The 13,187-nt window shown below is 40.4% G+C and overlaps 1 protein-coding gene and 1 pseudogene across 3 annotated transcripts in view; both read right to left on the bottom strand.

The window, feature by feature from the left end:
- The window catches only part of LOC134625026 (NACHT, LRR and PYD domains-containing protein 14-like), a 551,707-nt pseudogene that overhangs the window by 241,865 nt on the left and 296,655 nt on the right, over positions 1 to 13,187 (bottom strand).
- ehbp1l1a (EH domain binding protein 1-like 1a) overlaps positions 2,959 to 13,187 on the bottom strand; it is a 46,253-nt gene continuing 36,024 nt past the window's right edge. For all 3 annotated transcript variants that reach the window (XM_063470332.1, XM_063470333.1, XM_063470334.1), the window contains 10 exons: positions 11,294 to 11,460; positions 9,998 to 10,046; positions 9,381 to 9,893; positions 9,254 to 9,281; positions 9,096 to 9,139; positions 8,872 to 8,983; positions 8,684 to 8,783; positions 5,744 to 5,817; positions 4,470 to 4,584; positions 2,959 to 3,956 (listed from right to left, as the gene is read on the bottom strand). In XM_063470332.1, the coding sequence (XP_063326402.1) occupies positions 3,863 to 3,956; positions 4,470 to 4,584; positions 5,744 to 5,817; positions 8,684 to 8,783; positions 8,872 to 8,983; positions 9,096 to 9,139; positions 9,254 to 9,281; positions 9,381 to 9,893; positions 9,998 to 10,046; positions 11,294 to 11,460 (1,296 nt within the window). In that variant the 3' untranslated portion in view covers positions 2,959 to 3,862. The remainder of the gene's footprint in view (positions 3,957 to 4,469; positions 4,585 to 5,743; positions 5,818 to 8,683; positions 8,784 to 8,871; positions 8,984 to 9,095; positions 9,140 to 9,253; positions 9,282 to 9,380; positions 9,894 to 9,997; positions 10,047 to 11,293; positions 11,461 to 13,187) is intronic.

The raw sequence follows: 13,187 nt of genomic DNA, 5'->3' as shown, positions 1-13,187 counted from the left end.
CTCCAAATGGCCGCTCCCAGATATGAACCTGGACAAAGGGAATGGCTAACAGCTGAGTACATCCCTCTGAAGGCCCTCTCCTTTAAGTTCACTCCCCCTTTTATTGACCCTTCAGTAGTCAGACTCAATCTTCCAGCATCCATGCACATTCACCCCATGTTCCATGTCTCCCAGGTCAAGTTAGTCCACAACAATCCATTCCTCAAGGGCAAGCTTGATTGGCAGCAGCTCTTAATGTCTGACATCATACTTGTGTTCTGCTGGGGAGAGACAACAAGAAAAATGACACAGGAAGGGTTCCAAACATCCAACATGTACAGTCCTCACTCTCTCGCAGTCAGAGTCAGGCTCACCACACCAGGGATAGAAGTGGAGGAACCTGTTCACAGGGCACAGAGGGCCAAACATCCACAGCAGCAGAGCAAAAACACAGCATAACAGGAGCCAGGATTACAGCCATTTAGTTCCAGCAAACACTGATCCTTAAGTAGTGACCTCCACTAACCCGCGATGAGTACTGCCCATGAACACACACACAAAAAGGAGGAGAGAGAAAAACTAGGATGCGACAGAATAAAAAACACTAGAGCAGAAGCCAGAGATGACTGAGGGACCATGACAGGGCTGAACTTAAACATTACGTATGCTTATTTAACTCTACATTATAATTATCTAGATCTTTATCATGTATTATTTTCCTTATGTTTTGTGCATTTAATTGCAGTCATATACATTGTGCTACAGTGCTGTGTAGTCCACTGTTGTAAATGTAAATCATCAAACAAAAAAGGTGTTGGGGGAATCCTTTTAAACATACAATTTCTACTCCATAAACCAAGACAAGATCAACTGTGGGATTAAAACAATGAGGCAGCTTATTTACATTCTGACATTTTAAAGTAGCCCAATAATGAACTAAATGCACTGTTTCATCATCTACACTGATCAGAATGTTTTATTCATTCCAGAGGAAATTATTCAAATTTGAAAGTTATATAAGTGAATGTAAAAGTCACCCAGTGGAATTGAACATAAAGCTCTTAGTAAGATATTTGAAGTTTACACATCTACATCCTCACTTGAAAATATCTCAAAAGTTTATTTTTTGTCACAGAAAGATTATTAAATAAATACATTTGAGCATATTTTTAGAAATACTAGCTTCACTTTTGGAAGTGGGACAGATTCATTGTCTCTAAACCCTATGGATTAAGAATGGGATGCCACTAGTGATGTGCCAAGGTTTCAGAGTGTGTGTCGAGAAATCCAGGAAGTCATTTGAAGTCGTGCTGGTTCAGGAAGTGGTTCCAGTGCTGTTGGATTTAACTTCCTCTCACATTTCTGTCAAATCTGACCGATTTACAACTTAAAACACTCATAAATATTGTGTTTTACATCTGATTACCTCAAGGCCTTATAACGTCCTCCACACTATGCACTTGAACATATAAAAGTGATGAGCACCACCTTTCATTGAATTTTGAGTGTTTTAATCAACCTTCTTACATCTGTGTTGTTCCCAGTCAAAAGTGACCGCCATAGGAAATGAATGAGTGACATCGGGGTCCACACCACCTTCCTGGTGGGGTGACCCTTCAGCCTTCAGCTCCTGAAGCAGCAGCTGAGGGGTAAAAAGGGAAGGTCACCATCATCATCATCATCATCTTTATTTATAAAGCACTTTAAAACAACCACAGCTGATGCAAAGTGCTGTACATTGGAACTAAATAATAAAATTACATAAGATATAAATAAAAGCCAAATAAAAGAAAAAAGTAAAATAATTAATTAGTTATTTAAAAACTAATTTAATTACAAGACAAACTAAGTCTCACTGAGGTCAAAAGCCAAAGAATAAAAATGGGTTTTAAGACGTAAAAGTTTCATGATCCTGGAGCATTTGACCCAGCGTTTTGAGTTTTAATATATTTGGATGTTTATTTTATGTTTAAGTTCTTCAGGTTATTTAAGTTCATCTCTATTATGCTTAGGTAGCTGTTATAGTTCATTGTTTCTTAGATTCTCCTGGTGTCTCCACCCCTGCATTTAAGTCTCCCTCGCCCTTCATGTGTTTCATGCCTGCGTGCCCTATGTTTCCTGTTTTATTTTGAAGAGGTCTGGTATCATGTTCAGTGTGTTTAGTTTCACTTCCCCTGTGGCGTTATTATGTGCCTTCTAATCAGCTGTTTCCCCATGTGTTTCCACTTCCCCTGATCACTTCCTGTGTGTTTCCAATCATTCCTCGCCCGATCGTCTGTTTTCCTGCCTTGTGTCCATGTCATGACATGTTCCCAGGGTTTTGAATTCATGCCAGGTCTTCATGTCAGGTTTCTATGTTCTTGTTTCTTTTCCATGGTTTTTTATGTTTAGCCTCAGTTCACCCAGTTTAGGTTTAGTTTTGCCAGCCTTAATAAACGGCTCGTTTTTGTTACGTCAAGTTTTGTCTCTCTGCACTTGGGTCCACCTCCTCACTCCACAGTCAGCATCTCAGCCAAACTGTGACAGGAGAGTGTCTGATGAAATTAAAAATAATGACATGTACGCAAAAGTATGTCATTTAGGATTGATATATCTCATTATTACATATTAATTTCTATTATTATCATATTAAAACTTGGGTTGTCTTAGTAGTCAGTTTAAATTATCTGTAAAATGGCCACACAACAGTCCTAATGTTTGTATGTGAAATAGCAGGTCACTCTATGGTGTTCAATCACGTGATGAAGATGACACATGCTGCATGTTATTGTTCAGTGAGGTTTTACACTGTAATCATACATCTATACATGCATCCACGTACAATTATTTGATATTCTGAAAACCACCTTGTCAATACCCTTTTTGTTTTGAACAAACAAGTATTTATAAAATCCTCAGCAGTGTTTTACTTTGTGTTGCTAAAGCAACAAGAAGAAGAAGAAAGTAACAACAAAGTAACAAAAGCAGTTTTGTGTCAGGAAGGTTTATTGACTTTGAGTTTCTATGGATGAATGGCAAATATAATCCCACAGTTTAAAACACATTCAAAATTGCATAAAATGTGTATGTATTTAAGCTTTTAGTATTTTCCAGTCTTTACATATATTTTAAATGTAACAGGTGTTAATAAAACTTTAAAAAAGGCACTGCTTTTGGCAAGATGTAAGCTGTAGTACACACAAATGATGAACAGAGAACTGCAAACGTTCACACACAAGATAAAACCTCTGAGACACTTAAATACAAACTTTGATTTGACACGCTGAGCAGAGGGACAGTGACATTATTCACATTTCAACAGGGCGACACACTGTTTCAGGTACATTTCTGTAAATGCTACTCAGGTCCAATCAGTAGCACCTACATTTTTGAAATTCTCACCTTGACTTTTCTTGTGGTTTTTTTGTTCAAAGCTGTTCAAAATCACCTGTTACACCAAATTCAGCTTGAAACCGTTAACTTTAAACAAAACGGACCCACACAGGAGAACAGACACGGATGCTTTTTGTAATGTTGTAAGGCTGTTGGCTTTGTGCTGCTGTAGCTTTCTATGATCTATAGATCATCCATAGTCTAAGCTATTCTAGGCTTTACAACCATTTCCACACTCAAACCCACTTTGCATCATTACAACCAGTTCATGAGGTTTAACTAGTGCATACATCAGGTAACAAAAGGGTCCTAGTGGCACACGTTGAGACATTAAAAATGGAAAGCAGACCAAAACTTCCACTCAAGCCAAACTTTAATGTAAATTCTGAATCTTCTCAGATTCAGTGTGAATGTGCACTTACTGCTGACCTAAAACCACATCATTCATTCTGATAGCAGGTGACAGAGGAGAGAAAACTGCCTTGGCCCAACATTTGGAAGTTTGCGGTGGTCACTGCATCACACACTTCTCTTTCTGTTGTTTAGCATACTTCCTCCTGCGCTGCTCCAGGCCACGCTCCAGACGCTCATCCTCCTCCACAGCTCTGAGGACCAGAAGAGAGAAGAAGACGGTTACAAGCTGCCTGCACATGTTTTTGTGTTGGGAAAGTTGTGGATGTCAATTTTTCTTTAAAAGTGTCTTTCAGTTATTTAGGGTAGTGACTGTGAAGTGAAGGTTGCTGCTGGACGGACCGACAGAGAGGTGGATGAGTGAGGTGACGGCAGCTCAAGAGGAAGAGCAGGGCATCTTCTAATTGGAAGGTTGTGCTTGTATGGATGTATATGAATGGCTGAGACCTTATAAGGTACTCTGACCCTCTGACTTGTACATTTGTTCCAAAACTACTGACGTTATCACCGTCTTATTGCTGAGTCAAGAGGTTCAATAAAAAATGCAAAAAAGATGGAAGTAGTGTTTGAAAGCTGAATATGAAACCACGATTTGCTTCCAGGCTCGTCGTGATGTTTCATACAGGCTGCTAATGAAATTCCCTTTTTAGTTGAATCTGAAAGTGTAGCCTAGGAATAGTTTATCATGTGTGTATCATGTGTCTCACCCTCTTTCCTTGGCATCTATACTGTGGACCAGTTCATCCCTCTGGTTCACCAGTGACACCAGTTCCTGAAGCAGCAGCTGCTCTCTGTGTTTATGGGCCTGAGTCTTCTGCCACTCTGCAGCACAGAGACACAGAGGTGGGACAGAGAACAGTTTAGGGAGGAAACAAGGAAACTGTCACCAACAGTAACGAGCTGCTTTTTAATTTTTTTCTGTATAGACAAAGTCGGCAACAGAGACCTGGACTCCAGCTATCAGTAAACATGTCAAATCAGGACCCTGTACTACAAAGTAAGTTCCACATACCAGGATATCAAGTGGCAACGTTCATAAAAAGTCAAGTCAAAAAGGAAATCTGACAAAGGCCATCTAGTTTCACGGTGAATGTAATGGCTGTCAGCTATGCTTGATAAGACGAGTCCTGCCAAATTAAAGGCTGACGCTCTGTGCAGGGACATCACTACACAGCTAATATTTCTAGTGACACAGACACTGAGTGACTCCTGGCTTGGTGTGGAGTGAGAGGATGAGTCATTAGAGGGTTGTGGTCATTCTGCTGTTGACGACTCTGCAGCTCTGTTTTGAAAACATGTGCGGTGGAAAACACGTGACGAGTACTGAACTCACTGAGTGCTTCTTCTTTTTTACCAACTGAATTTTCTCGTTGTGCAAATTCTATTTAATTTGTCTCTATTTGTTGAAAAAGTGAGGGAGCTAGTGTCAAAGGTTATAAGAAGCTGTTTAAGATAAGATAAGATAAGATAAGATGACCTTTATTAGTCCCACACGTGGGAAATTTGTTTTGTCACAGCAGGAAGTGAAACATCTTTGTTTTTTATTTGTACAGCCAAAGTTACTGACGAAATTCATGTTAATGAGTTTGATGTGATTTAAAATGAAAACTATGCTTTTGTGTCACGGTTTTGTTGAGGTGGGCTGTGAAAACATTTCCTCCTGCCAAGTGAGGATTGAAAGAAAAAGTTTACTGACAGGCTAAGTCAGTGGTTAAGCCTGTATGTAGTTCTACTGTATGTATTTTGTATTTCGGCTGCCACTACATGTACACAGCACAGAGCAGCTGATCTCTCAGTAGGGTTTTGCTTTTAAACAGAGGGTGCCAGTTCCCATTTCTTAGCTCTACGGACACATCTCAGGAGCTCAACTAAACCTAATCAAGGTTTTAACAGTTGACCTGTCTGCAAAAGTACACTTTGACCATTAAACTACACAATGGGAATATGAAACGGTTTAATAACGACTGTTAGAAAGTCATACCGTCAATTGCCATCATGTCCCTCAGCTCCTTGTTTAACAGCTCAAATCTTCGTTCCAAGTCTTGTTCTTCAAGCCTGTTAATCAGAACAGATGGAAATGATTTATGACACGCCAACATTTGTGTTTCATTTAACTTCTTCTTAGGTGGGAACCCCCAGCCAACATTTGAACCAAGATGCTTGCTATGAAGTGTTATGACAGAGTTGACCACTCCACCATCTGCTAATAGAGGTAAAATACCAAAATCCAAGCTGTGCGTGTGTGTGTGTGTGTGTGTGTGTGCACTGTATGAATTTGTGCATGTGAATGGGTGAAGGTAGCATGTAGTAAAAAGCACTTTGAGTACTCGGAGTAGAAACGTGCTATAAGAGTATCACTCAATTTACCAAATACACCAATATGACCAGCTGCCTAATAGACGTGGACTCCACTGGAGCCCTGCAGATGTCCTGTGGTGTCGGCCATCAAGATGTTAGCAACAGATCCTTTAAGTCCTGCTGGGCCTCTGTGGATCTGACTTATTTACTTTCTAATATTTTACACACCAACAGGAGTCATGATGAAGAGATAATCAGTGTTGTGTCATAATGTTATGTCTGATTGGTGTACATGAAGCAAGTCAGCAACATTTTTACAAGTAGAGAATGTAAAGAATCACTTAAAGCAGTGAGAAAAAAGTAAAATACTAAAATAAAATAACCACATCATTTCAATTTTCATCTACTTTTTTAATATGAGGGGGTTGCCACAGGAAAAAAAGCTGCATCGATTCATGTCCCCAAGCAGTCCAGCTGTAATAAAAGTGCTGAGATATACAGTACTGTGCAAAAGTCTTGAACCACCCCTTACTCCTTTAAGACTGTCCTGTCATGTCAAAGTGGTCTCTGGGTTTTTCTTTGGACACTGGCTGCTTTTTCACTTATTTTCAGTTCTGTGCTTGGACCTGACCATTTCCACAGGACTCTTCATTGTAACCTAAAAACAGACCTACAAAAAATATATTCCTAATATACAATATATCTTAAAGTCACGTCCTTGAGAAAAAGGAAAGATCCCCTTCTGATGACCCATCAGCTGGTTACCAAAGCCTCGTGATAAATGGTGTCAGTGGAAGGATGGCCATTGAGAAACCATTCTTAAGGAAGGAAAACAGGAAGAAAAGGCTGACATGTGCCAAAATTACACAAGAACTCTCTGACATAGTTTAGGGCTGCATTCAGTAAGTGGTGCTTTAGAGCTAGTCACAATTAATGGAATTATTAACACAGATCCACCATCTGGTAAATGGACTGATTCTTATATAGCACTCTTCTACTCTGCCAGAGTACTCAAGCACTTAATACAACACACCACATTCACTTTCTTCTATGATTTTAAGTGCTCACTTACTAACATTCACACACATTCATCAGAGAGCAACTTAGGGTTAATATCTTGCCCAATGACATTTGGCCTGCAGACTAGGGGGAGCCAGGGATTGAACCACCATCTACCTCGTGAGCTACAGCCAGCCTATCTGGAGCAGCAATCTGGAAAGCATCTGGCTGACAGCAGCTTCATTAAACGGTAATCCCAAACACACTGCGAGTGCATTAAAAGCATACCTGATAGAAAAACCACACTATCAGTTATGGTTTCGCCTACGCAGAGCTTGGCCCTTACTATTATAGAAGCAGTGTGGGATAAGAGAAGAGAACAGATACAACCAAAGAAGAATGTCCTACGTACCAATCCTGAAGATTACTGAAAGAAACTACATGAAACGTTGTGTAAGAGAGTTCAAGCTGTGTTGTAGAATGAAGGTGGTTATATTAAATATTGACTTTCAAGCTTGTTAAAGTTGTACAAACTCTGTTTTTTTGCCTTAAACGCTGTCATTTTATGTATTCTTGCACATTTCAACAAATCACTGCACTAAGTTCCTATTTTCCCAGCAAAATATGAAGGAATGAGGGGGGGCTCAAGACTCTGTACAGTGTATGAAACTCATCCCAAATGAGATTTTGGTCGTTTTTTTAGTGTTTGAACATGAGCAGAAACCTTGTTGATAAATTAGTAATTAATTGTTCATCCAAAATCAATGAAAAACAGGACAAAGAGTGTTGACTTAATGTGTCAGTCGCATCTCACAGCACCCCGCAACCAAAAACTTTAACTGCTGACAGAGAAAAGCTCAAATCTTTGGCATAAGCAAGCAAAACATACATTTGGCAGAACATGCACCACAGTGACAAACACAAATTAAGCTGATGTTTTTATAGTGTTGCAAGGAGGAATGGAACATGTATTTATATATAAACTCTGCATAGTATTTGGGGATCCATTTGTAGAAAAAGCAATTGGAAAACACATCATGTGGTCTGTTTAGTAGCTATTCTGGAGTTTTCTCAATAACATGGCCTACGGTGTGGTGAATGATTATGAATGAACTTTAAAGTTCTCACAAATTAGTACTATTGCCTCCTGGTTGTCTGTACCGTCCCGTTATTTTAGGGGAAGTTACAGAGCAGGTCACCTACAAAAGAGATAAGTTGGTGGTTTGAACCCTGGCTGCTTCAGCCAGGCACGTCAAATATCCTTGGGCAATATATTAACCCCAGTTCACACTCTGATCCATCCATCAGAGTGGCACATCAAGTATATACATATTTGTAACCCGTCTCTGCTAAGCAAGTGCTGCTAAACGGACCTAGTGGAGAGATTTTTGTCTTAATGTCAGTGGTATACTGCTATTCTACAGTTTCTTCTGCAGTGTGTGTGCAGTGTGTGTGCAGTGTGTGAGTTCAGTGTGTGTGAGTTCAGTGTGTGTGTGTGTGTGTGCAGTGTGTGAGTTCAGTGTGTGTGTGTGTGTGTGTGTGTGTGTGTGTGCAGTGTGTGAGTTCAGTGTGTGTGTGTGTGTGCAGTGTGTGAGTTCAGTGTGTGTGTGTGTGTGTGTCTTACAGTAGCTGTAGATGGTCCTGCCTCCGGATTAAAGCATTTTTCTTGTTAACCAATGTGAACCATTCCTGAATCAACCTCTCCTCCTCCTCCTTGTCACTGCCTGTGGGGTAAAATCATCATTCATTTCCCGTCTTGGTTATCGTCTTCTTAGATTAGAACATGGTGGGCAGGTAGAACAGGTATTTTACCTGTTTCCAGCAACTGTCTGAGTTTCCTCTCCACCACACCTGCTCTGTTATCAATGTGATTTTGTTCTGCTTCCAAGGCTTCCATTTGATTCAACACGTACTCGCTCGGGTCCTAGATACAACAGTGAAGACATGTAATTACTGCAGACGATGAGAGGAAAACAAAAGATTCTCCACAGACTTCCTGACACACTTTACAAATTACAATTAAACAGCTTGCTCACCTGGCCCTCTGGTCTTCTGTCCTTAAATGCAGCATCCATTCTCTCTGCATGAAAAAAATGTAAAAACGAGCAACCAATCATTAATCATTAATCAACAGAACCAAGTTCTGTTGCTGTTGTTGTGTTTTTGCTTTTTGTTTAAGTCAAAGAGAACTAACCAGTTTCTGACTTCCTTTGGGCTTCAGCCTGCAGAGACAAACAACATCCACACACAATGTAGATAAGACAAAGAATGACATTTCAAAGGAATAAACAAATCAGGGGAGGCAACATAAGGTAACGTACCACTGATATGTCTCCTTCTTCGACTGACCCGCTCCTGCGCTGTGACCTACGCTTCTTAACCAGGTCAGCATCTCTGACATGAGAGAAGCCAGACTTGAACATAAAATGAGTCCGTGGTGGTGCCACTGGAGACTGAGCTGCACTCACCCCAGCAGCCTGCGAGCGTTTGGTTCTGGGAGGCGGCACCACGTCCCTGCTGGCTTTACTGTCCTTCTCTGCAGTGCTTACACTCCCATTAGTCTCAAGACTTATACCTTCCTCCTGGAGTCTCTGGGCACAGTAGCGAACAGTTGCCTCGGGGTCGTCTTGGGCCTCCCGGTTCCCTGCTACAGCATAACTGGACTCACTGGTGTCTTTGTCTATGTGAAGCACACTGAGCTCCTGGCCAGTGAAGTATGTGCGGATCTGGTTAAGGTAGGTCATGACAATGAGGCGGTCAGGCACTGCAAGCATGACCATGTCTGAAGGCTCCATCAACCTTGAAATTCCAAGTTCAGCAAAGCCATTAAAAGCCTGCAACATGTTCAAACAGAGATACAAGGACATTATAAGGACTTCCCAAATATTAAGTAATCAGTACTTGTAATTTCATAAGAATATAGGAAATTGTTAACCACCTTTTTGTTGTTTTGCTTGATGTCATATGGATCCAACATTTCAAAATTACTAGAAAAAGACAAAACAGGGCAACATGCCACATTTATATCTTTCAAGTTTTCATTGAACCTTTAATTAACCAGTATATGCATTAACAAAGATTATTTTTCAAGGAAAAACTCACCAAGAAAGCAAACCAAAAGCAATGTGTAAAACAAATTTAAAATTAAGCATAAAACTACACGTTAAGACTGTGCTTCTGAGAAGACAGAGCAAGCAGTAAGGCTTAAGTACAACTAAACAGATAATAAAAAAGGTAGCTACTCTGTATTGTGTTGGCACATGGGATCCTTAAATTTAGTTAAATCTGTTTCATATAGACTACTAGAATTTTCTTTCCCACAGTGTTGTGGAAATAGAAGGCGAGAGTGGACAAGGGATGTGGAATGCTAACATGCAAATAATCCCAGCGGAAGAGGTTGCATGAATGTCACAATGGACCTATGGAATCTTGGAATCTCCCAACATCTAGACCAACATCAAAACAACTATTAATTCAGTGTACCAACATCCGAAAGAAGATCCCGGGGAGATATCATCATCCCCGCCATCTGACATTGGGTACCAAGCTCAACAGGTGCGTGAGTGCGAGAGCAGCTGATCTGAGAGATAAGATCGTGGCTAAACTGGAAACCCTCCGTGCCAGATTACCAAGACTATGTAAAGTACCCTCTGATGGACTAGTAGAAGGATGCAACCCATAACAACAATGCTCAGTGACTAGATGAGCTAAGAGCAGACCATAGCAACCTCCACGAAAAGAGTCCAGTAACTATCACAGTGGCAGGCATTCAAGAAAGAGCATCAAGGGGCAAAGATGCCCTTGACACAATCCAGCACAAAACAGCAGGGAGCAAGATGCTAGCAGGCAGGGCATACATGGAACGCCAAAACCAAGTGGCCGGAATAGGATACATGAACATCAGAGCCTGAGGTCGTGAGGTCAAAATGGGACATGCCCATCAGGGCGGTTGAGAATGACCAAGCTTAGATTCAGTAGGACTTCAACACACAGATGGACAAACTGGTGATGGCTAACCAACCAAATATAGAATTGGCTGACTACATAACAATCAAAGCACTACATTTTTACATATACAATTAGCATTAAAAGACACAGAGAAGTAGCTAAACATTTGGCCAGTGAACACCTGGAAAGCTGCACACAATAGCTGTCACTGCTTATAGTCAAGCTAAACATTAAACTAGCAGTCCACAGTCTATCCAGTAAGGGTGATAGGGCAACTGTTTCTTACATCTTTTCTGGGTGGAAGTGGTGTAAGATGGCACAAAACGCGAGGCCGTTCCTCCAGGAAGTGCTGAAATTGGTAATCTTCACTCCCTTGTGATTCTTTGTGATCTCCTGACACCATTCCAGTAAGGACTGACTTGACGTAACTAAGGTAGGACTTCCCGGTGGATTCTAGAAAACACAATAAGATTATTTTGAAATTATAGTGACACAACCTTTGACATAAAGTGCAGAATTACACATTTCTAATTAAATAGGTTTAATGTGCATTAAACATTAAGGAGTTTAAAGCTTTTTCAGACACAGCCCCCGTTTTTAGGGGTCACATTTATTTAACAACAGTCAGAACCTGTTTTATAGACATGTCGAGGCTACTGTGTCATTAATTAATTAACGAATTAATTTATTTGGGATTGTCTCCAGCATACAAATTGCCAAAAGTATTTGCTCATCTGTCTCCACATGTATATCACCATAACACCCCATTCTTAATTCACAGGTTTTAATAAGATGTCAGCCCACCCCTTGCAGTTATGACAGCTTCATTTCTTCTGGGCAACCTGGCAACCAACAAACCCAGAGTCGTCCATCAGATTGTCAGACAGAGAAATGTGACTTGAAAGAACACATCTCCACTTCACTCTAGAGTCCATTGGTGCCATGTTTTACACCACAGCATCAAATGGTTTGCATTGCACTGGTGATGTAAGGCAAGGATGCAGCGCTCACCCATTGAAACCTATTTCATGACGCTCTCTACGCACTGTTCTTGAGCTAATCTGAAGGCCGCATGAAGTTTGGACGTCTGCTGTGATTGACTCTGCAGAAAGTTGTCGACCTCTGTGCAGTATGCACGTCATTCTCAATCACTTTCACTATGTTATAATATCACCAACAGTCGACTATGGAATGCTTAGTTGTGAGGAAATGTCATGACTGGACTTGCTGCATGGGTGGCATCCTGTCACAGAGCCATGCTGTGATTCACTGAGCTCCTGAGAGTGGCCCATTCTTTTGCATATGTTGGTCGAAGCTGTCTGCATGCCTAGGTGCTTGATTACCTGTGGCCAAGGAACACCTGAATTCAATGATTTTAATAGATGAGTCAATATTTTCAGTAAAATAAATCACTCTTTTGTTTCTTTAATAGTCTATATCAGGGCTACTGGATTACAAAGATCGTTAGGCCAGATTTTCAAAACAAGAAATTTGTACCAGACAGTAAGCAGCAGGTTATTATAAATTTCAAACAAACACAATGTATTGACAAACAAGTAATGTTCTTTCAATGTTTCTCTTTTAAATCTGGTCATAACTCACACGGAAATAAGCATTTTGATCATACCTGACTCAAGTGGATAAAAGTAATACAAACTATTAGTGATATTTTCCTTTCAAAATAAAATAATTTTTTTGATGACATCAGATCCAGCACATCTTAAAGAGTACTTACCAGAATTAAAAAAGAGCTATCAATTCTATCAAAGCTATCAGTGCACAAACCCATAGCAGTAACACATAAATACAACATCTACAGCTGCACACTGAGGGAACAGGTTTTTTTCTAAATCTACACCTGTGATTGGGCGTGGCTTGTTAGACATGCCACATTATGTTGATGTAGGATACAGTTACCTTGACATTCCTAATGGGAGAAGTGACAGATTTTTTTCTGAACCAGGAAAGCGAATTTTGACTCATAAGATGAGTCAGTGCAAACCAAAGGCAATGATGCAGAGCACCGTGAGTCAGAGAGCAACAAGAGCTGATTTTTACAGAGTTCATGTGTGAAAAGCTCGATTCACAGCTGCTACTTTCTTAACATCAGGGAACTGGTTCGTGTCAACATCAGTCCAAAACTTTATTGGTCCGTTAGCGTGACGCTGTTGTGGAATGGC

This window comes from Pelmatolapia mariae, linkage group LG3_W (genome assembly GCF_036321145.2).
Source record: "Pelmatolapia mariae isolate MD_Pm_ZW linkage group LG3_W, Pm_UMD_F_2, whole genome shotgun sequence".
Lineage (NCBI taxonomy): Eukaryota > Metazoa > Chordata > Actinopteri > Cichliformes > Cichlidae > Pelmatolapia > Pelmatolapia mariae.
Note: the sequence above shows the minus strand (reverse complement) of the source record. Positions and strands in the feature narration are given on the sequence as shown.